Genomic DNA, 26,485 nt, shown 5'->3' with positions numbered 1-26,485 from the left:
AGTGGATGACATATAAATAGGAAAGTATGAATTTAAGCACAAGTTGGTTTGGTTTCAAAAAATACATGCATTGGGGGCTGAAATAACCTAGCTGCTGACATTTTTCTAATCAAACCCTTACGCTTAGTATTTATAGTTAAATTTTTTTTCAGACTAATTCTCACACTTCCTTCATTCCATCTTAAATATGTCAAAGTTTTTGGATATGGTACAATTTTATTGATTGCCAGCATCTACTGATTTTTATTTTATTTATTTATTTTTTTTAAATACATCAAGTATTATTATTATTTTACAATTAATTAAGGTTTTCAGTTGAGATAAAAAAGTCAATGGCATGAGCGGGATTCGAAACCACGATCTTCGGCTTGATACGCCGCTGCTCTACCACTTGAGCTATCGTGACCTCTATCCACTCGGACACCAACCTCCCTTCTCAACCAAAAGACAACAAAAAAAAACAAAAAAAAGGAGGAAAATTTGAAAGGTGTGGTTGAGATGGGAGGTTGGTGTGCCAATGACTTTTTTATCTCAACTAAAAACCTTAATTAATTGTAAGATATTAATCAGTCAAGCGGACCACGAAACTAGTGAATTTAATTATTATTATTATATAGTGGTCTGTTCTAAGGCCACTAGGTGCTTTGCAAACGGTTTTTATTCACAGGCATCTGAAGCAGGCGAATGGCCCCCTTGTGAATGTGGTGTCAGGATGTTCCAACCATCTTGGCATTTATGATTATGCTGTTCAGCAGGTCATACTTTGGGACCTCGGCTTTTAATTAAGAATGTATGTATACGGTACAGGGGAAAAAAATTGTAGGGCTCATCATTATACATTTTCCTTCCAGTACAATAACACAATTGTCAGCTTTTTTTAAATGGATTTATAACTTTAAACTTTAATTGTAAAACATTGAGAAAAACTTTGATAATAAGCAAATGTTATTTATTTTACTATAGATATAAAATATTTAAAATAACAAAAAAAATCTTGTATAAATGAAACAATGAAACGTAAGATATGTATTATAATAATCACAACAAAATATAATTATAAATTTATCTCAACTTTTCATAGTTACATAGATGAAAACTGAAAATAGGAATGATACTTCTCATTATTCACATGGTATATACACAAAACTCTAACACAATGTACAATTAGTTTATCCAATCTCATTAATTTTGTTCTTTACTTTTGGAAAATTTCATTTATCCTTATGTTATAAACTATAGTAAAAACCCATATCCCTGCAATCTACGTCTTTTATCAGATCGCATTTAGTATATGCAAGTCATTAATTTTAATTTCCTAAAAATTGTAACAATGAGCAATTTAATTAAATTAAAAACAATGAAGCATTCATTTGAATTGTTTCTCGTCATTACATGCAATCAACAAGCACAGTATTTTAAATAGCAAAACTTTTCCCAAATTTTGATATTCTGTGCAACAAATTTAAGTTGAAATTGAATTAATTTGATGATTGACATTTGATAATAAATTAAATATCAACATTGTAAATGGTTGAAGCTGTGATAAAAAATACAACAGGTATATTCTAACTACCATTTACATCATATATATTTTTCCTGCTTTAGAATGTTACAGTTAATTTGATTTTAAATCAGCCAAATTTTTTTATATCTTTAGTTTGCTATATTTACTGATTACACACCAAATTATACATAGTATATTGTAGTAATTTGTTTTTTTCTGACCGCAATTTTTTTTTTTTTTTTTTTTCAATTTATAAGCATAATTTTTTCACAATAATTTTTGTCTTTCTTTGCACGTGATAAAAAATAAATAAAAATAATAATAATAAAATTAGACATTAAATAATAATATACAGCTTTTATTTTTTGTTTGATATCATAGCTATGATAGCTGTTCATATTTCAGCATTCATTTTAATTTGATGTATTTTTGAATATATAATTATTTCATCCCAACATGCCAAATTCAGATGTAAAAATAATAAATTGTGGGAATAGAATTTCGGATATATATTCCAGAAAGTGACTTTTTAAGACCCAAAATGACATTGGTGCATATTAAAACGAATCTTATTTTAGCATTATGTAAAATATTTTGTAATAATTATTTCATCGTATAATTTTTACAAGCTTTCTGAAGATTCGCTTTAAATGTTTTATTACATGTTACTATATCAATACTATATGTTCTTCAGGTTCCATGGGTTTTTATTTCGACCCAAATTTATCACTTAATAGAAAACAGTTATCATATAGATAAACTTTATAATTGTAATTGAGTTGTGATGAAAAAATGATAAAATTATTGTTTTTGTTGAATTTTATAGTATTCTTGTACTTGTACTTGTTATTAACAAATAAACATAGATAAAAATTATTATTCTTAGAAAGAATGACATAGATGTTAGGTCAGTAATCAAGCGCCCACTCATTTTCCTGAAGAAAATTGTCTACGACATCCTTCATAGCAAAATTTGGTATTAACTGGTCCTGGGTCAACTTGACTCTTGTGACTGGATCAAAATGGCCGACCCTCTATTAGAAGAAAAACATAATATCATATCTTAAATTGATGTTAATTTATCAAATATTTTACCTGAAGATGTTCTTCTATATCTTTTCTCTCGTAAGTAATTCCACTAGGTGTGATAACGGGTTCTCTTAAAATTTCAAAACTTATTTTCCCACAGAGAAAATCTGGAACATCTCTCCTCTGTAAAAAAAAAATAAATAAACTTTATGAATATGATTATTTAGAGTATTTATGATCATGTGTGAATATGCATTATTGTTGGAGCACAATTTATAATAATTGATATAATATTAATGTAAGGATTTGTTTGACAAGGCTCAGGCCTAAATTAGATGACTGTGAAGGATTAGGGTTAATTCAGATTTTCTCTGAAAGGTTGTCACTCCCCGTGTGCTGACCTTAGGCCTAGTAAGCACTGGGATTCTTTGAGTCGACTCTTTGAATCTCCGGAGAGTCTCGGCTGGGTCTAGCCTCAGTCGGGGCTGCCCAGACTCATTGTTGCGATGAATCTGGTGTGTTGCGGGCTAGCATTTTCGGACTCTTTTGAATCCCATCCGATGTTGCACATTTGCCAATGCGGATGTGAATCGGAACAAGCGCTCTTGTTTCATTTGTTTAGTTGACATTGTAGTGAGTGTTTTCTTGAAGATTTCGACAGTGTCTTGTATAAAGGTATGTTGTGGAGTACCGAGTTGACATTACAGTTTATCAAAGACATGCATTCCCATCGGTGTTTGTGGGATGTGTCATTCACGGAATATAGAAATCAGGAATTGAAAAGCCAAACATTGAATGGTTTAGCCCAAAAATTCAGTGTTTGAAAACTGAAAAAAATACTTTAAAAGGACAGTTCCGTTTGTTTTGATATCCTGAAGATGTACATGAGGCTTGTATACGAGTCTCCACTCGCTAGGAACCGGAGATAATCTGTTGGCCGGAGAGATAGATTCCCGAAAGTTGGTATCTTTCTTGGAAATTTGACCGCCAACTTTGATTAAAATGGTTTCGGAATCGGTCGGGGACATCCTCAAAAAAATTCTGAACCCTTCGCCATCATTTAATCTCAACATGTCTAAAAGGTTTTTCCCGTGCTGATTCCCGCCGTGAAATACTTGCCGAACCCACCATCATTGTGGTCGTTTTTTAATGCATGTCCGATTGGATTCACGACATACAATGCAAAAAAGAGCAAGGGAAATTCCTGAGAGCTAGTTCCCCTGTCATTTTCGCAGGCACTGATGAATGTGAACTGAATCTTGGTCTGGACACGATTCTTTGTCGTGGAGCAGAGTCGGAGCTGCATCGCAACAATGAATCTACGCCAGCCCCAACTCTGCCCCACAACATGAATTGATTCAAAGAATCTCAGTGCATACTAGGCTTTAGGGTCAATTCATCGGGGAGTTCACCTACCCCGTTATGTGGTTGGTTTGCTATTATCCCCCTTAAGCCAAATAACCAAGAGATCGTCGCTTCCCAACCAACAGGTTAGGCTCCGATAGGGGCTATTGACAGCTAGGCCACTTCAGCCTCAAACCCATGCATACTATAATCTAGCCTAATACCACATAAATTGGATAATTCAAGTCACACAAATAAATACATTCATGCATTGCACTCAATCCGATTAGTCGGTGGAGTACTGGATATTCCTCCATATACACACTATAATAATCTAACCTAAATTAGGGTGGATAAGGTACTTTTATAAATATTCCGTCATCAAACCTAAGCGCACACAGTGCTGGAGGGGTAATGGTGAAATCACACTAATAAATACATTCAATAAATACATAATGACAAAATATGTAGAATGTAACTATGTATGTACATATCTCCTAAAAAATAGAACATGGAACCCAAAACCAATCACTGTGTTCAAGAACCATTCTTAAATCTGGCGGCATGCCTACACGCTTTCTATATGGAGCCCGGGCATACACACCTCTATTATTTGGGACAAATCAAGCAACCTTTTTTTTGCATAACGGGTACCTGCACGGACTTCAGCCCAAAAGCAAGTGCCTGTGAGTCAACCGTATGGCCAATCCTCAATCGGGTGAGGACAATCCCTTGTCTCCGGCTCAGGTTCTCTTAGGGCCATCCACAAGAGATTCACAAAAGCCTCTCGGACATCCCCGCCCACTGAAGCCCCCCACCATCTTTCTTTTATCATGTTTTATGTGAGTGTGAGAGGGCCTGATCACAATAGTCAAGTTGGAGAGCGGCTTTTCGTTGCTATGTGTCCATTAATCCAGACAATAACCAACATTTGTCAGAGATACACCAGTTCATGGTATTTCTCCAACATGAAAAAAGCGGAGACTTAATTTATTTTTATTTATTTTCCATGTACATTTATTTATTATAAATTACATGGATATTAAACTACTCCATTTACTGTTTAATTTTTGAATCGGCAATTGCATACAGTATGATAAAATATAATTTCATTATGTGTGTGTGTGTGTGTGTGTTTGTGGCAGTATGAGTGTAAATATATTTGTACTTACTCTTCTCCTATCATCAACTTTGGCAAAAAGGGCATTCAACTCACTTATACTATTTTCCTGCAAATAAATTAGCTCAGTTAGCATTTGAAAATATAATATAAACAAATATTTATTTGATGTTAAAGTTTCTGGAGTTGAAGTGTTAATTGCGTCAGGGTTAACTATTAGATGAAGTTTTTCCAGCCAAAGTCAATTCAAAATTGTCGCAAAACTCCATAAAACAGTAAACTCTGAGCTAAGTGAAATATTTAATGAAGTTACATATGCTACATTTCTGCCAATAAAATTTATTTTATGTAAATTAAAATTAATTATTTTTACAAAATATTTTGGTCTGCTTATCATCACTTGAAAATAGCATACATACTCGCATGAATTATTTTTCTTTTAATCTAAAGTATCAAAACTAATTTTTTTTTTTTAACAGTAATGTGCTTAAAAGTACTTACACATTTTGCTTCAATCTCCATGATTCGGTCCTGAACAAATTCCATATTTAAGTCTTCCATGCTATGTTTCACCTTTTCTACTTGCCTCGTTGCATCTTCATGGATCAATTTGGTCACATATGTCTAACAAACAAATAAAAGCTTAGTATTAAGTCGTATTACAAAAAGAAAAAAAATCTATATGAACTGTAGAACATTAACTAACGAGCAATTCAATTTCTTGTGTAATCCTTTTCTCTTCCTGAACATTCCAGCGCTTTTTCCTTGCTATTCTCAACTGACTTGCTATATCATCTCCGAAATTCAGTTTTTGTTCTTTGGCTAAATCATTCGCTGTATAACAAAACCAAAAATTTAGATGGAACTGAACTAGGTTAAAACAAAAAAGAAAATTATTTGTTTACCTCTTTGTAAGTGTTTTATAGCTTCATCATAATTTTCCATTTCAAGCAGGGCTTGTCCAAGGAAAAAGTGGCCTTTGACAAGAGATGAATCCATGTCCAAAGCTTTACGACAATCCTGACACGACGAATCCCACCGTTTTAACTTCAAATGACAAAGAGCTCTATTTGTAAAATATGTCGGCATTGTAGGGTTTTTAATCTGAAATATTAATTATTTATTAATACAGGAGTAATTTTTTTTTTTTTTTTGGGGGGGGGGGTTTATGCTGGCATATTACCCATGAAGTTTTCTATTTTAATTTTACTGTCGAGCGGGATCGTGAGCACGGTCCCCCGGTGAAAAACCCGTTGAGGAGGAAGACCCGTATGGTTTTTCGCTTTCATCTATTTGTTCAGTGTCCTCCTTGGAGGACGTGGATAAAAAACCAATAACAGAGACAATTTTGGAAAAGTCCACGTCCTCGAGGAAACTGGGCTAACTCGCCCTGTCTCTCTCCTGTCCACCCCAACGGGATCGGCCGACCAGGACCAGGCCCCCACCGTGCGCCCGCACCCACTCACTCAGCTCAATCATCTTCTAAATTTTAATAGTTGAAGATGATCAAAAAGTAACGTTTATCGACTTTAGAAATCTATGATTACGTTGAATGCTGCTGGATTGTGGCTTATTAGAACAGATTCTAAGTTTATTGGTTTGGGAACATTTGCGACTTTGCTCAGATTTTTTAGCAGTTTATCTTTCATTTTTGTATTCTGGGCATTTGAAAATTATGTGAGAAGGATTAAATAAAATCAGTACTTAATTGATATACCAGTATTTTATAAAAGTTCAATTACTCAAAAATTAGAAATATATGGGGGGGAATAAACTCAGGACTTTCTCAAATAAATAGTTTTCATAATGCACAAAACAAAAATATATACACATATACAGTTAAATCACAATATATCACATCTTCAAGGAGATGAAGGATAAGTATGATATATCGACATATTCACTACATCGAGATTATGGTATATCGAGAGTAAAAAATGAAAAATCCGTTATATCGAAAGTTTTAATTTTTTTATATGAACATATATGTTATTTTTATAAACTTGTTATTTTTGAAAATATTGATAAATTTTCGTTTGCATTAAAAAATTATTTTAACATGTGCTGTCTATTGCTAATTCAATAATATGAATTCTCCCGAAGACGTTTTCATCCATGTTTTATTCAACTAACAAATGACGTATGTGATTAATTAATAATTTCGCCCCTTTAGGACTGATACTTGAAATTTCTTCTGGTTCTTCGTCTTTTTTGCCATCCATGTCATCTATTTCAGCTAAATTTTCATCATGATCAAAATTAACAATGTCCTCACAGGTGATGGGAATTTCTTCATTTTGTGATGAGAGATGGCATGTGATGTGGGCTTGGATTCCATTTCTGGCTCCATGGCCTTCCATCTTCCTTTAGGAAACCACAAGTTCTGAAGCAATTTTTTATTTCTATTTATCTCCATGCTTTGTAGGCAATATTCATTGCATTAGGCAATGTGGTTTATCTTGAGTCAGTGGTATAAGGTGTCACAAAAAAAAATCCTGGAAACACCCACCAATGGACACAATAGACTCATTTGACTCAATTTAAATGTATGTTTTGTCGACCTTGAAGGTGGAAAACATTATGATAGTGTGAGGAGACTGAAACACATTGGTTTTTTCAAGGGTCCAGCATTTTATTTTGATATTTAAGATATATGTTATATAAGGATATGAACTATTGTGAAGATTCCCAAAAGGGACTCTTAAACAGGGTTTTGTAGAAATTAAGTTTGTTATAAATATTAAGATTAGACGTAAGAATATTTCGGCTAATTGTTGGGAAATCGTATTGTGCAGGACAGGGCAATCGGAAGTGGCCTGGAATCTCGGGAGCAAACCCCGTCTTTCTCGAAAACTCCAGATGCAGCTAAACAAAGCTGGCGAAATGATAACAGCTGGATGTTTTCAATTGAGAAATGTGAGTTGATCCTGGGCAATCGCCCTAGAAAAATTGACTGTTGTGCTGACGAGTGGCCTTATTGCTCAACCCCAGGATTAGCTAATGCCTAGACTCTTCCGGAATAGCTTGATGACCTGGAGAGGACAAGGGCAGTCAAGTCACCCGGAAGCTTAGCAGTATTTCCTAAGCGTAACTGTTCCCCACCTCCTCCCTGAACGGATTGAGACAAAAACACAATCGGAGTCAAGAGTTTGAGTAAAGGCTGAGTAGTGTCCGTAGTCCGGGAGTCCGCAGTGAAGAGACGACGAGGAGTTGAAAAGAGAGGCGGTCAGCAGAGAGCTGTCGCAATCAGCCCGTAGGAATAGGCGAGAAGGAGCTGAAGTCGAGAGAGACGTTAGGAGAGAAGTCTAAAGAGCAGTCTGAGGGCAGGAGACTGGTTGGGCCATGACAGCCGGAGCCAGAGAGGACAACAGAGTCAACACAGCAGAATCTGAACCACCTAACCGTCAAGATCGGTGCACGCATTCCAGTACTGTGAGAACAAGTTTTGTCAATCGGTTTGCGGGAGATTTGGAGAACAGTTGGGCGATTTTGGGCTGCGGCCTAATCTTAAGTAAAACGACCCCAATAATTAAACCCCTAGTAATAAGGATTTGCTAACGGGAATAAGAGCGTTGCTTGTATACAGAAATAGTCATTCAGTTTATAAGTTTTCTTTATTAATTGTTTAAAGGAATAGAGAGTTGTTAGTTATAAGAAGGGATAGAGATTTATTCATGAATTGTATATTAATTGAGCAAGAATTAATTGATGGAACATGTTGGGGAATGTTCAGCCAAAAAAAGACTTCATTGTTCTGTCAGAATTGTATCTTTTCCCAAACCTCCCCGTTCAGAGTTAGTAGAAAGTAAGAAGAGAGTGTTCACCCGTCAAGCCCAGGCAACCTGCCCCCTAAAAGGCTTGACGGGCCTAGAGTGGAGTAACACGCTACTCTCTTGGAGCACCCTAGCGAGCGATAGCGTTTGCTCTCGTTCCATAGATCGAACCACGAGCGGTGAGCCGTGCGCACACAAAAAAAACTGCTCTCAACAACTATCAAGATTTTACTGTATATTTTATGAGAAAATTTTTAATTTTACCTATAACAATTAGAATCAGGGAATATTGAATGAGAATTTTAGATTAGTAATTATGTATTATTAGTAGTGTAATTTAAGTTAATAAATGGTAAAACTATTATAAAACTATTTAATCCTTTAAGTTAAATGTTAAAACTATTATAAAACTATTTAATCCTTTCAAGTAAATATAACACATTCCATTTGTAAATTATACATGTAAATTTAAAAAAAAAAAGTTTGTTGTTTCAAACCAAGTTCATACCCAATTGAATAAAGATTTTTTTCTTCTATTGTTCCTTCAAAATCATCGAAATATTATTTATTTTCATAATAAATTAATGTTTCAGCTCCTTCCAAAATTTCTTGTTTTTGAATATAATATAAACATTTTGTTACTAGTTTTAGCAGCTTTAGTTTTATAAGGTTTTTTTTTTTGCTTTAATCATACACTGATAAGGATTTTCTAACTTCTTTTCAGGCAATGGAAGATAATCAGTATAATCATTGTTGTTCATATAAAATAAGAACTAAAATATTTTTATGTAAAAGCAGTTTGTAGTGTTCAATGCGTTAGAATATCATAATTTCAAGAAAATTGTTACATTACAATTAATAATTAAAGTTTTTCAAATGCCTAAATGGAAATTGTAAGGATATTACTGCCTACTCTACAAAAAATTTAACATTTGTCTTGATTATCGTTATCTGTCTTTGTTTCGTTTTCTCTTTCAGCAGATGTAAATACAATAAACCAAAAACAATTTAATGACAAACAATTATTTACACAATTTAACCATTAAAAAAATAAATAACACAATTCCTATTGCAAAGGAGGGCCGTATAGGTGCCACAGACCTAAGGGTTAGAACTCTTGATTTGTGTAGTCACACTTCAGCAATTCGCAAACTTCAATTACTGCCCAAAACACCACAAAAGCCCTAAATTGATTAAGTCTATAAAATTATTCAACAGTCATTAGAGTTTGGCACACATACATATAAACCTAAAATCAAGAGCATAAGTCACACCATTCGTTATGCCAATTTTTCATAATTCTTGGCATACGAGGAAGTCTTCCCCAGAAACTCGGTCAATCCAGATGTCTTCTAAGACGGCTAATGTGGCTACTATGTTGGCAAGATTGTTACCATGAATGTCACTATATCCCAGTATTGAATAGGGCAAGACCTTCTTTGTTTGAAATTCCCCTAGGGATGTTTTTTCCTGGATTATAGGAAAACTGATTCTGTATGACCAACAGGTCCAAACCAACCTGTAACTTGGCATCTATTTTCTTGAAGTCCGCTCTATTACCCTTTGGGAACTCCTCAATCATTTTTGGTCTAAGGGTTTCAATTTTTCCCGAACATACGCTCAGTTCTTCTCCCGTATTCGAGGGAAGGTGTACGGGTGAGGCGAATCTGCCTTCAGCTTCCAACTTAAGCAGCCTTCGTACCCTTTTATGCAACTCATCTACATCTCTATGCTCTGGATATACAGTTTGTATTCCAACTCATCCCGGTTGAATCTATTTACATCCACCCTCATGTTGTGTGTAGATAATTTTTTCCTTTTCCTTCAAAATGAGTTTTCTGAAAGTAGTTTAGTTTCCCTTCTTAGAAGCAGAGAATTCTTATTAGAACTTTGCCCCAATAGCAAGAGGTGCAGCAACGCTTCTCCCTATTATCTTGAAGTATGTGCAACCCGGTACCAAAATTATTTCTCACTAACGGCATGAATACAGTATTTTGTACTGACAATTCTGAATTTTGAACACAAATCAGTCATTTATTCAGTCCACTTCGAGTCCTACAAGTTTAGCATATTTACACAGATTGTCTACATGGCCGTCAAAAGAGGGATTCACACTGTCAGGTTAAGCACGTTTACGACCACCTGGCAGAAGATAAGTGCAGCTTGGGCATACAGACCCATTTATGGCTTTCCTCAAGTCTGTAAAAGACTGTTACAATCCGAATACTGCATAACTGTTACTGTGATATTGAAAAAGGTGTTGATAAAGAAGTGAACCAGAATGATCAGACTGCATAATCGTAAGTGGGAGCTTATACTAAAGTTTCTCACTAGTCAGTTTCTTTAATATGAGCCTCCACTTTTTTTGGGTGGATTATTGAACCTTACCTAACTCATTTTTTTTATTTTCTATTTAAATTAGAGAAAATCTAGTCTAGAACGGTATACTAAAGAACGCTAAGATTTATAGAAAAATAGATTTTGATTTTCAAAACTGGGGGCTTATACTAAAGAACATCTGGTGGAGAGTTACCACTAATACATAAAAATCCGAGAAACTTCTAGAAAATTTTGGAAGAAAAGAAACAACATAACGCAACAAAAGAAGCAGGGAAAAACGTCAAATCTTGACAGGACACTGCAGACTGAATGGGCATATGAAGGATATTGGTATAACGCAACATAGCATGTGCAGAGAGCAAAGAAGCAGTTACCAATGTAACTGTAGAAGAAATTCACCACTGAAACCATGCCTAGTAATCTAATTTCTTGATGAACTTTAACTAGCACTGGTGTGCTGTAAGCACTGAACATGGGATACAGTAGCTCTCAAAGCACGCAGTACATTACAGCTCGAACGTACATCTACATCTAACACTAATATTTTGCCGGAATCTCTTAGATCAAAATCAAAGCGAGGACAAAGATAACGGAATGACTAACAGAGAACAGCTGATAACATTTCTTGAACATTAATTCAGCCATCTTCTAACAGCACATGTTACAATTAATGTTTTTACTTGGAAGCTATACTTGGATCAGTTTTGAAGAAGAAAAAGAAACGCTATTTAACAAAAAAAAAAAAAAGTACTATAACAGTTTTTGTATTATTTTAGAAATTGAGTAATAGCTTCTTGGAGATTAAAAACTTACTATGGCTTTCGAATAGCATATAACTGCATCCTCGTACTTCCTCATGTTGAAATGCCTGTTACCCTGGTCCTTCAGCTCTTTGTCTGTGAGATTGGCCGTCGAGTAGGTGTACTTGCTCATCTTGGATTAATCGAATCGCCTATCCTGAGATCGAATCGAGGAAATCTCCTAGGATAATCGCTACGTTTGTAGCTTTTAACTCGGTGAAAAGAAAGAAAGCTTTTTTTCTTCACTTTTGCTCAACGTGCCAACGACTCGACTGGGATACTCTCGCCCCTACAGTAACACGGTTTAAAAGACATTCTTCTCCCCCGGGCCCGACGAATTCCAAGCCTTGGCCTAATATTTGCTGTTGAGTTAAACGAACTTCTTCCCGATTGCAAAAATTAAAAACAAATCTGAAGACACTTGGAATTTGCCAGCTGACAGACTGTAAGTGTTTATACTGTTTCACGACAGTGCTCTCTGACTACTATGATGGAACTGGCCATTAGTGTCGTAGCGTCAAAACAGCCATCCGCCTTTATTCAAAACTGCAAGAGGTTCTTCAATCCTCAAACATTTATTTCTTTCTTTAAAAGAATAAATATGAAGCAAAACATCCTTGAAGGCTATGCCCAACCTCTTGGGGTGACAACCAGATGGCCACGTTGAGACTACATCTTACTCTGTTGTACAGCAGCTTTTAGCACGTTCACAAGTTACCTTAAGATATTTTGACTTGTTTCCTTTAAAACTGACAAACATTTGCAAAAACTACTCAATTTTAGACAAATATAGCATAACAATGTAAGCCATGCTTTAGCAATTTAAATGATAAGATTGGAGCTTTTAGACATCTAGAGGCCTGCAGGGGCATGAACTGTAGTAGTTAGACCATCCTCCCATTTACTCATTCCTAGAAACGGGGACTGACTAAATAACTATATGATCTCAGAAACATCCTTTGCAGCATCCTATAAAGTCTCAACCGACCGAAGAAACCATATGGCTTCAAAACAAATGAAGGAATCAGATCAAGTATAGTCTGTGCAAGCCCAAACTATGAGCAATCATAGTACACCTTGATCTTTCAGGATGAAATACATGTATTATTGCTTGTGTCTTAAAAATTCTCATAAGATCACCAAGCATTTGACAAAGCACTAGCACATAAAAAGTGCAAGAAATGATGAATATGAGGCGAGTATGATGTTTAATCTTTTTTTGAAAAGTTGGAACTTAATCACATTTTGTTGTTCTCAATGTTCTGGGTTTCAAGCTTAAAGCTCATCTTCAGGTTAAAGGATTGACAACCACGCCTCTCGACATGAGTTGTAAGAGTAACTGAGAGTGACTCTCAGGCCTATCTAAAATAGTGAATTCATCTAAAATCTTCTAAATCTGGGGAAACCAACCCGACAATATCTTGAGTGCCAAGACAAAAAGAAGTCGTGGGTAATGAAAAAGCGAAGAAACTGGTCAGAAGAGGATCTGCAAGACCATGTATAAACAAACTCTGGAGGTGCCAAACACAAGTAAACTCAAGTTAAATCACGTTAGAAAACTTAAAAGAGATTACACCTACAAAAAGTTCTAATAAAATCAAGCAGCCATAAAAGAACTAGCACATAAAAATGACTATCTAAAATATCTAATAACTCTCTAAAATAGTGAATGCATCCCGAATCTTCAAAATCTGGGGAAACAATCTGAAAATATCTTGAGTGGCAGGACACAATGCGGGTAATGAAAAAGCAAAGAAACTAGCCAGAGGAGGATTTGCAAAACCGTGCCAATGTGTTATACTTATTGGGTAACTCATGAGTGTAGACAGATTCAGTTCAACATGTGTTTACCAACTCTCAGACCAACAACCATCATCAACAGTAAACTTAGGGGGGGGGACCGCGGTAGCCGAGTGGTTAGCATGAGAGACTCTCACGCCGCGGTTTTGGGTTCGATTCCCACCGTCGCCTCTGGCCCTTTTTTCCCGATAACCCCCAATTTGAACACACAAGAATTCGTACTATGGCTAATATGCAAGATCATAAGGCCAATAAAAAAAAAAATAAAAAATAAAAAAAAACTTAGACTAAATAACCCTCACCAATACTGGCAAACACGTTGCTACAGCTAGAGAGGGTAAAACAAAGGGTAGTGATTTTTTTTTTTTTCTTTGCCATTTCGGCATCCGCCACACTATAAAGGGTAGTGATTACCTGGTCACCAATATCTAGGAAAACACCTACAGCATATTTTCAATGATGACAATATTAGTAGGTTATGCAGTGAGGAGAAATTACCATCCATATTATTTTTTAATATGAAGTAAAGCTCAATGGAGGCATAATGTAAGATATCAAGGAAAAAAAAAAGAAAAAAAAAAACTGTGCCAAAGACCTACTTCTTAAGAGATACATCAAGTTAATCGAACTGAAGTAAGGGCCTAAGAAATGTAGAATAAGCCAGAAAGCTGCAGGGCTAGAAAAACAAAATCCCTGCTTCGTAGCTTTCCATTATCATCATCATAGATAATTTCTGATTAAAAATGGAAAAAATATTATATCTTTAATTTATTAAAAAGCCTGACACCTACAGAAAACTGAAACTCAAACTCACGAATTATGACCAAAAATTATTTTCACATTGAAAAAAATGTTCAGATGCTCGGCAAGTTTAAATATTTATGAATCATTGTTTTAAAAATAAACAGATGTGTATGTAATGTGCAAAAATATTCCCAATTTTTAAATAATTTTCTCTTATTCGACTAGAAAAAAACAAAAACCAAACAAGGTATGTTCTTAATTGTTAACCCTTTTTATTTAAACATCTGCTTTTAAAGAGCAAGAAATGTGAGGTGTCAGTTTTAAAATAGATTAAATTTCTCGTCATTTGGACTGAATAATGAAAAAATCCAAGTACGATATCATTATTACAGTCAACCACAATTTGACTTTGAAGTCTTTTCAATGGTTGTTTTGTTTTGTGATAAACTAATCTCAAATAGAGCAAAAACAAATTATATCAACGCAAAGATTACGTTATTTCTTTAAAAACTTTTGATCAGATTAATTTCCAAATTATTGAAAATATTCTTATTATGATCAAAGAGGTCAACTTTTATTTACATTTATTTACGAACTGAAATGTTAACTAAGTTGCCTTCAAGAAAACATAATGAAATCTAATTGAATTTTTTGCCTAAAAATCATTTTATTTTAAACAGTCTTTTAATAGAATGTTGTATGTTTACAATTTTTACAAATAAGTCATTGCATATGATTGAATGGAAAATTGCAAGCTGATTCTCCATTAATTACAGCAGTTTATCCTTAATTTATCCTCTAAAATAAGGAGTTAGAAAGTTAATTTTTTAACTTAAGTTAGTTAAGTTTTAACTTAAGTTAATTTTTTAATCAATGTAACAAATGCTTAAAATGGTATATAAATCACCTCTTCCTGTAAGGCTAACGTATGATGAAAAGAGCATTGGTTGTCTCCACTAGTCTCAGATAAAAATGACTCTTGTCTAATGGACGCTAAATCCATTGTGAGCAAATCGTTTATGGAAAGATCCGAAGGTGATGTACTTGGTGATATGTCAAAGTTGAAACTGTCGGCATCTTCAGTTATACGATTGAAATTCCCCGCTGAGCTCAAGTCTGAGTATGACCTGTAGTATTGAATTTCAATTGAACCTAATATGTAAAATACTGATATTTTCAACATACCTCCGTCTTCCCATCAAATTAATTAATTCCTGTAAGTCATTGGTGATCAATTCTTTTTCTCGTCGTGTTATCTCATTGATTTCGTTCGAAATGTCATCTGTATTAAGCCACTTATTCATTGCGATGGGCCAATTGGTGGTTAATTTACAGTAATAAAATTTTGTTCTTGGTTTCTATAGAAACCCAAAACAGATTTATACAAACAAATTATAACTTGTGTTAATTACAATTCGGAATAGAATTGAATTTTTTTGTAAATGTATAGCTTATTTTGATAGAATTCTATATTTATACACAATTATTTAAATATGGAATGTATTTAATTATATAATATATTTTAAGAATATCAATAAATAGTGGGGGAGGTGTCCTTACAAATGCTCTTCTTCTTCTTTTTTTTAAACTGGCATCCTGAGAGTGACCTCTGCTGTTGCGAACCCTCATAAAAAATCAATGAATAGATTTGAAGTGCTAGTATAGCATAATTTTTGTACAATCTCCATGTTTTGAATTTTACATTTTTATTTTGATTAGCTAGCTTCTATCGAACTACATGTGCACCATCTCCCAGATTTGTAGAAAAAAATCTTAGAAGAAAAATGTTTTGTAATTTTTTTAAATGTATTTAATAGCCAAGAAAATGTCTATTTTTTTTCTCATAGGGTCTGTTGGGCGATGAACTTGTAGTTAGTTCTGCCTACCTTTGCTGATTGATCTGCCAGGCATGTTTCAGCTTTTTGCCAACTTCACTGCTGTTGAACCTGTTAGTTTAGTAATTTATATGTTTTCACTATATTATACTCATTCTTTGCCCCTGCTGCCTTTCTAGTGGTTAGTTTTCGTAGTAAAAAGTAAACTTCATTTTTCTCAAATATTTATTGTCACAGAATATTAACTACTTAACTTCAAAACTTTTTATAGTCCACTACAACTATTGCAAGATAATTATTATTATTTATATGCAACAGGGCTATCGACAAAAATATCATTTCAGCCATTTACATCATTTTTAACTTAGACACACTCACTCACATTCTCATTTAAACTGGAAACATTGAGCTACCTTTTTATGCTTGCTGGACTTATATGTGGGCTTCTCCCCAAAATTAAGGGCCTGTGTGTCAACCATAAATGACCATTTCAGTTTGGATTTTCTGGGGGACATCATGCTCTTGTCCAAGATCTTCTTGGACAATCATTTTTTTTTTTTTTTTTACTGGGGCTTCCGACATCTAGGTCATTTCAGCCCCCAACTATGTCTATATTCTATTTACACTTTCAAACACTACATTCATACACATAAATACATCCATACACATCCTTCGGAGGCAGTCAGCCCTTGGTAATAACTAAGACGGAAAGAAAAGCTTAATTGGAAGTAATAATTAGGGAGAAGTACTGGCTTTCATAGGGGTTCTGTACTGGGGTTCTCTACGGCACACGGCAAGAGGGTCACATGGTTGATGGCTATAATGCCAATACCAGAAAAAAAAAGAAAAAACATCCATACAGTACACTCATTCCGTTTGGTCAGTGGAGTATTTGATATTCCTCCACCGACCTATACTCAAACTCTCAAACTAATCTAGATTCAGGACAATGGAGTACTTTTATAAATAATTCACCGTCGACACACACTCATACGCTCTCAACGTTCGAGGGGCGATGATGACTTATATATCACTCTCACCCCTCGCCATTCACGCTAATAAATACATGCACTCAGACAAAACCTATAGGCACACAAAACATAAGACATATTACATACAATAAAAAAAACCAATTTCCCTTAAAAAGAGGAACAGGGGAACCAGAAACCCGCTGCAGTGCTCGAGTACCATTTTCAGGTTGGTATGCCTACACGCTCCCTGTAGGGAGCCAAGGCATGACATGTTTCCAGTATGTGGGACACATCAAGCAACCTTTCTCTGCATAAGGGGCACCTGCGCAGGCTTTGGCCCAAGAGAATCATTGTTATTATAAATCTATTTATGTTTTACTGGTCAATTGACCAAGTTACGTCTTTAAATTAATTATTCATTTTATACAAGGTCCTGGTTGAGATAAAATATTAACTATAATTACAATTTATTACAATCCAATTTGTCTCTCAGTTTTAAAAAATGTTTCAGACATGAATCATGAAGTATTAAAAAAAGCGAAAGAAGATGAAAAGAATTGTAAGTTAATTTGAACAATCTGTTATTATAGTTTATAATTCTGATTTTTTTTTTTTTATTAATTTATTTTACAGTGCGTCCTTTCATTGCGTTTGAGCAACTACAAAGAATCAACACCGATATTTGCTATGTTCAAGATTGGTATTCTAAAGCATCATGGATCAATAAATTGAAATTCTGCACAAGATTGTTTGAGGTTTTAAAAGACGGTGTTCATGTGATTGACTTGGTCTATTTCATTGGTTCACCTGAAAAAGATCTCACATACAGTAAAGAACAGTAAGTTTTAGTATTATCGTGGATTGCATTGGAATATTAATCTCAATGTTAATTGTTTGTAGAAATGCCAAATGTTCTTACGATATTCAACCACTCGACCATAACAGAAGTTTATCAGATGAACATTTAGTTAAAATGAGGAGGTATTATGTCAATTGGTTTAAGTCTTTACCAGACTATCAACAGATTCCAGTTTTTATTAGTAGGTGTTTTAGTTGTAAGCTATGAAAATGGAATAAATTATAAATTGACATTCAAGGTCTGTTACATATGGGTGGAAGTCTCCTTCAAGAAAGTATATACCAAATGGGCGTGAATGTTTTGAAGCAAAAGGAAGAATTGATAGCAATGGAATTAGAAAATGGTATGTGTACAAGTAAGTGGCTCTCAGCTGTATTGATTTTTCCCCTTATTATTCTAGACAAAAAGCTAGAGGAAGCTCGCAAAAAATTGGTAAAAATTGAGAACAGATTGAATGCAAAATTTAGAAGGAAGAAAAGGAAGTTCACAAAAAAAGATAGGAAGAAATTAACTGTTCAAAATTCAGCTTCAGCTCCTCCAGTAGAAACAAAGCATCCATCAAAAACTTCAATAGATACACAAATAATAACATCAGAAGGATTGATGAAAGGTGGACGATTGATCGATATTTTTTTAGGTGAAATGTTTAAACATTGCCAATAATTAAAAAAAAAAAATACAGTTGAAGCTAAACATTTTTTTTAGGTCCAAGACAAAATGCAAAAGCAAAGTTAGAACTTACACGATTACAGCAGCAGTGGGCTAAAATTTCAACCGACATAGAAACAACTAGCGTAAAAGCGCAAAGTACATTGTACCCAGACAGAGTAATTGAACAATTAAGTATTTATTAGATTGATCTAAACATATAATAAGCTGTAAATTTTCTCAAAAGGTCCAAATGCTACCAATTTGGGTGAACAGGAAAATAATTCACCAGTTGCCTGAGAGTTCATACCAAACACTGAGCAGAGTAAACAGCTATTGGAGGGAAATGATAACACAAGTTAGAAAAGAGAAACGAGCAAGAAAAACTATAGACTTTGCTGCATTATCAATAGAATCTTCAGTAAGTTATCATTTCGGGAGTCTCGCAAGGGTCTCATCTTGGACCAGTTTTATTTCTCTTATTTATTAATGATATCCATCTTGCTCTTCCTTCTGCTCAATTTTTATTATTTGCTGATGATCTGAAAATCTATTCCATAATCGCTTCTCCTTCTGATTGCTTACAATTACAAAATTCTACCAATAATGTGCTATATTTTTATAGTGGATTTCGATCCATAAATAAATAAATAATTTCTTAAATCATAAAAAAAAAATTAAACAATGTATAAATAATACAACTGAGTGACAAAATTATAGACACATTAAAAAAATCATGATTTCAACAGTCAAAAATTATTTCTTTTGCCATTAGAATATTGTTCATCAAATTTAATGATGAAGCGGACCGGCTGGCCAAATCTGCGGCCTCCGCTGGCATTCCCTGCTCTATTATCTCCCCTAGAGATCTAAGAGCCCACATAAACAGTTACTGCAGGCTCCGTTGGCAAAACGAATACTCCGCCAGCACAAATGGAAAATTTTATAAATTCATCCAACCTATCATTCCTACCTTCCCTTGGTTCCGATCTTACAATAGTCCTCGCCATTCTCTCACCTCCTCGGCTTCGCCTAAACCACAATTGTCTTCCCTCCCACCTCTATAAAATAAATATCCTCGTCTCTCCTTTTTGTTCCTGCGACTCCTCGTGCATAGCTGATTCCAACCATATTTTACTAGCCTGTCCCAATATCTCCATCAACCGAGAGTCCCTCTACAACACTCTAACTTCTAATATTATCCCTCTTCTTACCTCAATGTCCGTTATACTCTCTTTTACCTACAAAGTATACATTTAAAAGTATACATTTCAATCTTGAAGTTTTGAGACTTGGCCAATGTGCTAGACCATAAGGCAAAAAAAAAAAAAAAATGTTCATGATATTATAATAAAATTAACTCTGGAAATGGCTTGATCTGATAATCTTATAAAAATGTACATCTCAATAAATAGTATTGTTTTGATTTAGCTGCGAATTTTAGACACACATTTTGTTTAGGTTTATTTTATAACTCCAAAGGTTTATTCAGTATTCACTGTACCATGCCTCAGTAAAGCGATTACTGTGAGTTCATTTGGAGCAATTCAAAGTTATTTTAAAATGCCCAAAGGAAAAAGATTTTCTGATGAGGAGCGCTGGTTGATTCACCTGCTCAATGAAGATGGAATGAGCTACCGAGATATCGCCCGACGCATAAAACGAAGTTTTTCATTGGTTTCGAAGATAACACGACTAGGTGAAGACTACGGAAGAGGGCATGGCTCTGGAAGACCACCTTCCTTGAACAGAAGAGACAAATCGCACACCTGCGCGTTGCTTCAAACAGCTTTCCGACTGCAAAAGCCATTGCAGAGAAGGTGGGTGTTGATGTTTCTGTTTGAACGGTTCAGATTCCTTAAAAAAAACTGAAAACAAAGTCCGAAGAAAACTGAAACGCAAACCAGTTCTGAAATCCCACCATAAACTAGCCCGTGTCAAATCTGCTGAAAACCAAATTTTGGAAAATTAAGATTATTGGCAAAAAGTTATTTTTTCTGACAAAAAAAAATTCAATTTGGATGGCCCAGACAGATATGCATACTACTTTCATGATCTAACTAAAGAAGAAAAAATTTTATCACGGCGCTAAATGGGTGGTGGATCTTTGATGATTTGGGGGTGTATTGGGTGTAATAAAAAAGGGAATCTTTGTTTTCTTCCAAAAAAAGTCAATTCGGAATATTACAAGAAATTACTGGACAAAGAAAAAACTAGTTTCAGCGATTTATGCGAAAGGACTCCAACATTCCAGCACGACAACGCACCCATACACAATGCAAAAATTGTTAAAGAATGGTTTTCACAGAACAGCATTGAAAAACTTGAATGGCCTGCACTCCCACCAGACTTGAACATTATAGAAAATTCACTAGTTTCGAGGTCCGATTGACCAATTAATATCTTACAATTAATTAAGGTTTTCAGTTGAGATAAAAAAAGTCAATGGCACGAGCGGGATTCGAACCCCCGATGAGGTCATGATAGCTCAAGTGGTAGAGCAGCGGCGTATCAAGCCGAAGGTTGTGGGTTCGAATCCCGCTCATGCCATTGACTTTTTTATCTCAACTGAAAACCTTAATTGTAAAATTATAGAAAATGTATGGGGAAAATTATCAAGGATGGTATATCAAGACTGTAAGCAGTACAACTCTGTCGACAAACTTAAAACAGCTTTCAGCACTGCCTGGATTAATTTGCCTCAAGATTTTATTCAAAATATGTACAAAACCATTCCAGAAAGATTACTGGAAATAATAAAACTGAGTGGTAATACCACAAAATATTATAACAATATTACAACCTTGTTTTAAATTGATTTTATTCCATGTGTCTATAATTTTGTCGCAGACCAAAATCGTTTAATTTTAGTATTTTAATAATTTTTTCTCTTATTTACTGAAAAATTAAAGTTTAATGAAGAAAAATATTTATTTCATGTGTTTTGAATAAATATTTGTAGTACAAACCCATTACATTAAAAAATCATATCAATTAGGGGTGTGTATATAATTTTGTCACTCGGTTGTAATATAATCTATCTGATTAAAATAATCATTTTTATAATTAAAAAACATTTCAGGCACCTGTCTATCGAATAAATTTTCAAGTATTGTGTAAGGAGGATAAAAACGGGAAAAGAGTGCATAAATTGAAAAAAATCCATTCTCAAACTAACCAGCATAGTAAAAAGTTGGTCAAAGCCAGGGGTAAGTTGTGGTAATTAGATTTGTTTAATGTTAATTCTAATTTTTTTTTTAAATTTCTGTATAAGTAATGACAACTACTGGAGCTTTTAGCACTATTGTGCCGGAAGATGAAATTAAACGAGCTAAATTTTCTGACTATTATTTAACTATTGAAAAAGAGTCCAAATTTTCTGTAGACAAATGTACTCTCAGCGTGATCAGTACTGAGTAAGTAACTTTTTGTCAATAATTTAATAATTTAATTATATTAATCCATTATGTATTTGTCAGTCACAATTGACCATATTAACTATTTTGTCACAAGCGGGATTCGAACCCATGACCTTCAGCTCAACACATCATTGCTCTAACCAATTGAGCCATCGTGACTTCGGTCATCTGGACACCGACTCATCTCAACCTACAACCTTTTGAATTTTTCCCTCTTTTTGACATATTTTCAAATGTCGTGTAATAAGCAGAAGACAAGAATATGAGCACTGTAAATTCCTCTGTAGACATGAAAAATCTAAGAGTCTCCTTGTAGCCTTTGAAAGAAAAAAATGATCAATAATTTAATGTTCCAATTTTTAAATTGTTTTTGTTGTCGAATTTGAGTTTGGGAGTGGGAGGATGTGGTCTGTTTCCCTCGGTGACCACCCGTTCTGGGAAACTATTCTATCCTTACAATTTTTTAATTGTTTGCGTCTTGTTTCCATTTTTCAGTTCCGGGTCTTTCCTTAGAAGCTATGTTGTCCATTCATTGCTAAGTGGGTTTATCTACTGTTTGTTCATGTAGATAGGCCTTAATTGAATTTTGATTCTCACTTTTTTGGCCTAATAATTTCATAACTTTTTTCTTTGTTACATTTTGCTTTGTTGGGGTTGGTGAGTTCGTTATTTCTCTTTTCCTTTTCGGACTAAAAAAGCCATTTTTCCCTCCTCTCTGGCCTTCTTCATTTCTGGCATTTGCTCCCTAATTCTCTCTCTCTTACTCAATTCTATATCCACTGCAATGGTGATTTCGCTACCTTTTTTTTTTTTTTTTTTTTTTTTTAGTATAATTATCTTTTTCTTGTATGTCGTTAATCCGATCAGTATTGGCCTTATTTGTCCCTCTTTAGCCTGCTGGACATCTGACGAAATCTAATTCTTCTTCTATTCTGACTTTAAGCTTCTCTCTTAGCAATTTTGTGACAAGTTGTTCAGTGTCAAAATATCTTTCATTGCATATTTCTTTCACGTTGAAAATTATATTTTTCCTTTTATTCAGACTTTCTAATGCATTAAGCTTTTTCTCTCGCGCTGCCATATTTTTGTTATTTTCTTTGATGTTATTCTCCAGTCTGTTTGCAAATTTTTTGAACTGGCTTTCCATAAAGAATACAAATTAATAAAAAAATAATAATAAACTATTAATTTTAGTTATGGATTAAATAGAAGTGGGGTAGCTTCACAGCGTTGGATAGTAATTGCAGATCAAAATGGTTTGAAATTTCACTGTACCAAAACAGGAGCCCCTTCAACGATTGCCATACATGACTGTCACATTGACCCTATAACATGTCTTGCTTTACATCCTAACAACTACCAGATCTTCACTGCCAGCTTTGATGGAAAAATCAAGTAAACAAATTTACCAATTGCTATTAATTGTTGTTAATTTACCATTAAAATTATTCTCCAGCTTGTTTTCTTTTGTGTATCAGTTTTTTCTTACAAATACAGATTGTTCGATATTTGGAGCAAACAGTGTAAATTGACATATTCCGGCCATAAGAACATAATAATTTCAATTGAAGCAAACAGTTCCTATCTTGTCTCGTGCTCAGCAGATTTACAGTTGAAAAGTACAACGGACTGATGCATAAAATTACTAAATCTCTCGCTTTAAAAAAATTACTAGTTTTTAGAATCGACAGTGCAGCCTGCATCCTAACGCTCGAACTTCAGGAAGGATTACCAACGAAACTATGTGTGGATGAAGAAAATTCCGTTTACATTGGCAATGTAAATGGAAAAGTGGTGATGGTCAGGTTTAATGATCATGGCACTGCTTTGTTAGAAAAAGATCTTATGTATGGGGTAAGTTTTAAATTTCAAATTATCAAACTAAGCTTAATATGAAGGGGGGCTGTGGTAGCCGAGTGGTTAAAGCGTCAGACTCTCGGTTAGTTGATCCCACGGTCGTGGGTTCGATCCCCACCATCGCCTCTGGACTTTTTCTGACTCCTAAGGGGACCGGTGGCCGCAATTGAAAGAGATTGACACGCACTCATCAATGGAAGGGGCGGGATTGGATCTCAGTGACCCGGAAAAACACCGGTAAAACGGGGGCTCAAGTTCACATTTGTGTTGCAAGCCCCCCCCCCCAAAAAAAAAATATATATATGGAGCCAGGGATAAAGTACAATAAGCTGTACAGCTGCAGTGCTCAGGAGGGGGGAAAAAGCTTAATATGTGGGAAAGCTTTACTTTAAAGCATTACTTTTTATTAAAGAAAAAAAAGTTGTATTTGCATGCTTTATGCATACATCTAAGTGTGTTTATTATGTTATTTTAATTGATTTTAAGGTAATTGTACATGCTCATTGTGGTGAAATCACTTGTCTAAGTACTTATCCTTTATTTGTGATATCTGGTGGTATTGATGGTTATGTAAGAATCTGGGATGCCGACCTGAATGATCCACACAGTATTGGATCTTATAAGCATAAAACGTTGGTGCACTAGTTTAACTTTGAGTTTAGAATTTAATTTTTTCAACTTATTTTTGCATTGTCAAAGGAGGGTCAACAGTGCGGTTGTGTCATTTTTAAAACTTTTCACCGCATGTGAAGATGGTGAACTTTACATATGGAATGTTGAGAAATGCATTGTTTTAAAACAAATGACTATCAATACAAATGGTAGACCGATTGTTAACATGTACTGCTTAGAAGAGCACTTTTTCATTAAAGTAAGATTTGTCCGACTTATTCCACTTGGAATTGATAAATAAATATTAAGTATTAAATTCCAGTTGGTTCTATTCAACGAATTGGACATAAAATTGTTAGAAATTGATTTGCCATGGAAATCATGTGAAGATTTTAAGAGGCCTAAGTTTTCAGCGGCTAAATCTAGTAAAATAAAAATAAAATTAAACAATACTGAAAACTGTAGATATTAATATTGTATTTTTAGTTGAACACACAAAACGACTCAGGGACATGGATCCAAAAATGACAAGAGAAGACATTCAAATGCTGAAACTTCATTACAGAAATACCATACTTGAAAATTTAAGGGGCACCTCGACTAAAGAACGGACTGAAGATCAAAAACCGACAATTTATTCAACAGCAGTGGTAAGTTAAAAACACAAATAAAGAAATAAGATTACATTTTGATTAACTTTTCCGATAATTTCAGGATGAAATAAACGAGGTAAAAAGCTTTCCGCGGTATTATAAAACGGAAAAGTCGCAAACAACCTCCAATTTTAAATATTACAAGCCTTCAATTTCTGTAGAATCGAAATTCAGCCAACAATAAATTTCATGAGATAAGATTTTGATTATTGTTGCCTTCTTTAAAAAAAGAAAATAAAAATTTCAATCCTAAATTTACTTAGGGCCTTTTTATTATTTGAATGATATATGCTGTAAGCAAATGTTTTTCTAAAGCTTGGAAAAATAAAATCTTGATTAAATTCTCAAATAACATGCACATACAAGCCGCAATAGAAATTGACCACAAAAGTATAACATTTTTCCATGAAACCAATATTGTATGATTCACGAATCTAAATAGGCAAATGGAATCTTGGAGAGGGTGTACAAAATGTACATAGTTTAAAGCAATTAATTAAGGTTTTTAGTCTAAATTAAAAAAAATTGTAATATATTAATTGGTCAAGCGGACCACGAAATTAGTGAATTGAATAGTGTTACATAGTTTCAACAAAGGGAGAGAACTAGATTGGTTTGAGAAATTTGAAATTAAAAAAATGTAAAATTGAACATGGTGATAAATCCATTAATAATATAACAGATTTTGATCTACCTTCCATTTTAAATATGTACATAAATAATATTAAACATCTAAATAATTTAATTAATTGTTATTATTTTTATAATAATTTAATAATACTAAGGTATTATTCTATGTTTTATCTTTTATCTTTAATCACTAATTTATAATTAATTTCTTACAGTATTTACTATTATAATAGTTATTTGTGTTATAATTCCAGCTTTTCGTACTTACTGTGAGTAGGAAACATCTTTTTAAAAAGGATTGAACTCCACGCCCACTCCATCATTCATAATTTCTATACAATTTTCATTTTTCCCCTGAATTATTCTTGAATATAAGTCCAAGGGATTCAAACCAAGAATTGGTAGTATATTAGTCAGACACTATTACTATTTGGTCATCACAGCGCCCCAAAATCAAAATAGTTGTGTACAAATCTAGGAAATTTTGACCAGCAGATTAACTCTATCATCAGCTCCATGATGGAAAATAATTTATAGTAAATATAAA

At 34.1% G+C, this 26,485-nt stretch overlaps 2 protein-coding genes across 3 annotated transcripts; one reads left to right on the top strand and one right to left on the bottom strand.

The window, feature by feature from the left end:
• Positions 1 to 938: 938 nt before the first annotated feature.
• On the bottom strand, positions 939 to 15,821 carry LOC106673137 (STIP1 homology and U box-containing protein 1). Of its 2 annotated transcripts, XM_014405136.1 has the most exons (8): positions 15,640 to 15,821; positions 15,362 to 15,581; positions 5,903 to 6,101; positions 5,704 to 5,831; positions 5,499 to 5,621; positions 5,050 to 5,106; positions 2,600 to 2,716; positions 939 to 2,538 (listed from the first exon to the last, which is right to left on the bottom strand). In XM_014405136.1, the coding sequence occupies exons 1-8, from the start codon at positions 15,756 to 15,758 to the stop codon at positions 2,413 to 2,415; spliced, it is 1,089 nt and encodes a 362-aa protein (XP_014260622.1). In that variant the 5' UTR covers positions 15,759 to 15,821; the 3' UTR covers positions 939 to 2,412. The 2 variants fall into 2 exon arrangements, with proteins under 2 accessions (XP_014260622.1, XP_014260623.1); XM_014405137.2 differs by lacking the exons at positions 15,362 to 15,581; positions 15,640 to 15,821 and adding an exon at positions 11,924 to 12,386.
• LOC106673136 lies at positions 14,477 to 25,514 on the top strand. The gene is made up of 18 exons (XM_014405135.2): positions 14,477 to 14,701; positions 17,772 to 17,819; positions 17,894 to 18,098; positions 18,161 to 18,300; positions 18,358 to 18,462; positions 18,520 to 18,756; positions 18,825 to 18,946; positions 19,015 to 19,188; positions 21,850 to 21,976; positions 22,042 to 22,183; positions 23,381 to 23,581; positions 23,684 to 23,805; positions 23,862 to 24,040; positions 24,530 to 24,675; positions 24,743 to 24,914; positions 24,978 to 25,080; positions 25,142 to 25,305; positions 25,370 to 25,514. Exons 2-18 carry the CDS (start codon positions 17,774 to 17,776, stop codon positions 25,490 to 25,492), a joined length of 2,508 nt encoding a protein of 835 aa, XP_014260621.1. The 5' UTR covers positions 14,477 to 14,701; positions 17,772 to 17,773; the 3' UTR covers positions 25,493 to 25,514.
• Positions 25,515 to 26,485: the final 971 nt, after the last annotated feature.

The sequence above is a fragment of the Cimex lectularius genome, unplaced genomic scaffold, assembly GCF_000648675.2.
Source record: "Cimex lectularius strain Harlan isolate CLEC.00 unplaced genomic scaffold, Clec_2.1 scaffold341, whole genome shotgun sequence".
NCBI classification, from domain to species: domain Eukaryota; kingdom Metazoa; phylum Arthropoda; class Insecta; order Hemiptera; family Cimicidae; genus Cimex; species Cimex lectularius.
This window is presented reverse-complemented; position numbering and strand designations above follow the sequence as displayed.

What these genes read in the sequence shown, in the direction of transcription:
- LOC106673137 (XM_014405136.1), bottom strand. Translation starts at nt 15,758, where the DNA reads ATGAATAAGTGGCTTAATACAGATGACATTTCGAACGAAATCAATGAG. An exon ending in AATTTGATGGGAAGACGGAG is followed by an intron (nt 15,582 to 15,639) that starts GTATGTTGAAAA and finishes TCAATACTACAG; the next exon opens with GTCATACTCAGACTTGAGCT. An exon ending in CACAAGAAATTGAATTGCTC is followed by an intron (nt 5,622 to 5,703) that starts GTTAGTTAATGT and finishes TTTGTTTGTTAG; the next exon opens with ACATATGTGACCAAATTGAT.
- LOC106673136 (XM_014405135.2), top strand. Translation starts at nt 17,774, where the DNA reads ATGAATCATGAAGTATTAAAAAAAGCGAAAGAAGATGAAAAGAATT. An exon ending in AAAGTTGGTCAAAGCCAGGG is followed by an intron (nt 21,977 to 22,041) that starts GTAAGTTGTGGT and finishes TTTCTGTATAAG; the next exon opens with TAATGACAACTACTGGAGCT. An exon ending in AAGAGCACTTTTTCATTAAA is followed by an intron (nt 24,915 to 24,977) that starts GTAAGATTTGTC and finishes ATTAAATTCCAG; the next exon opens with TTGGTTCTATTCAACGAATT.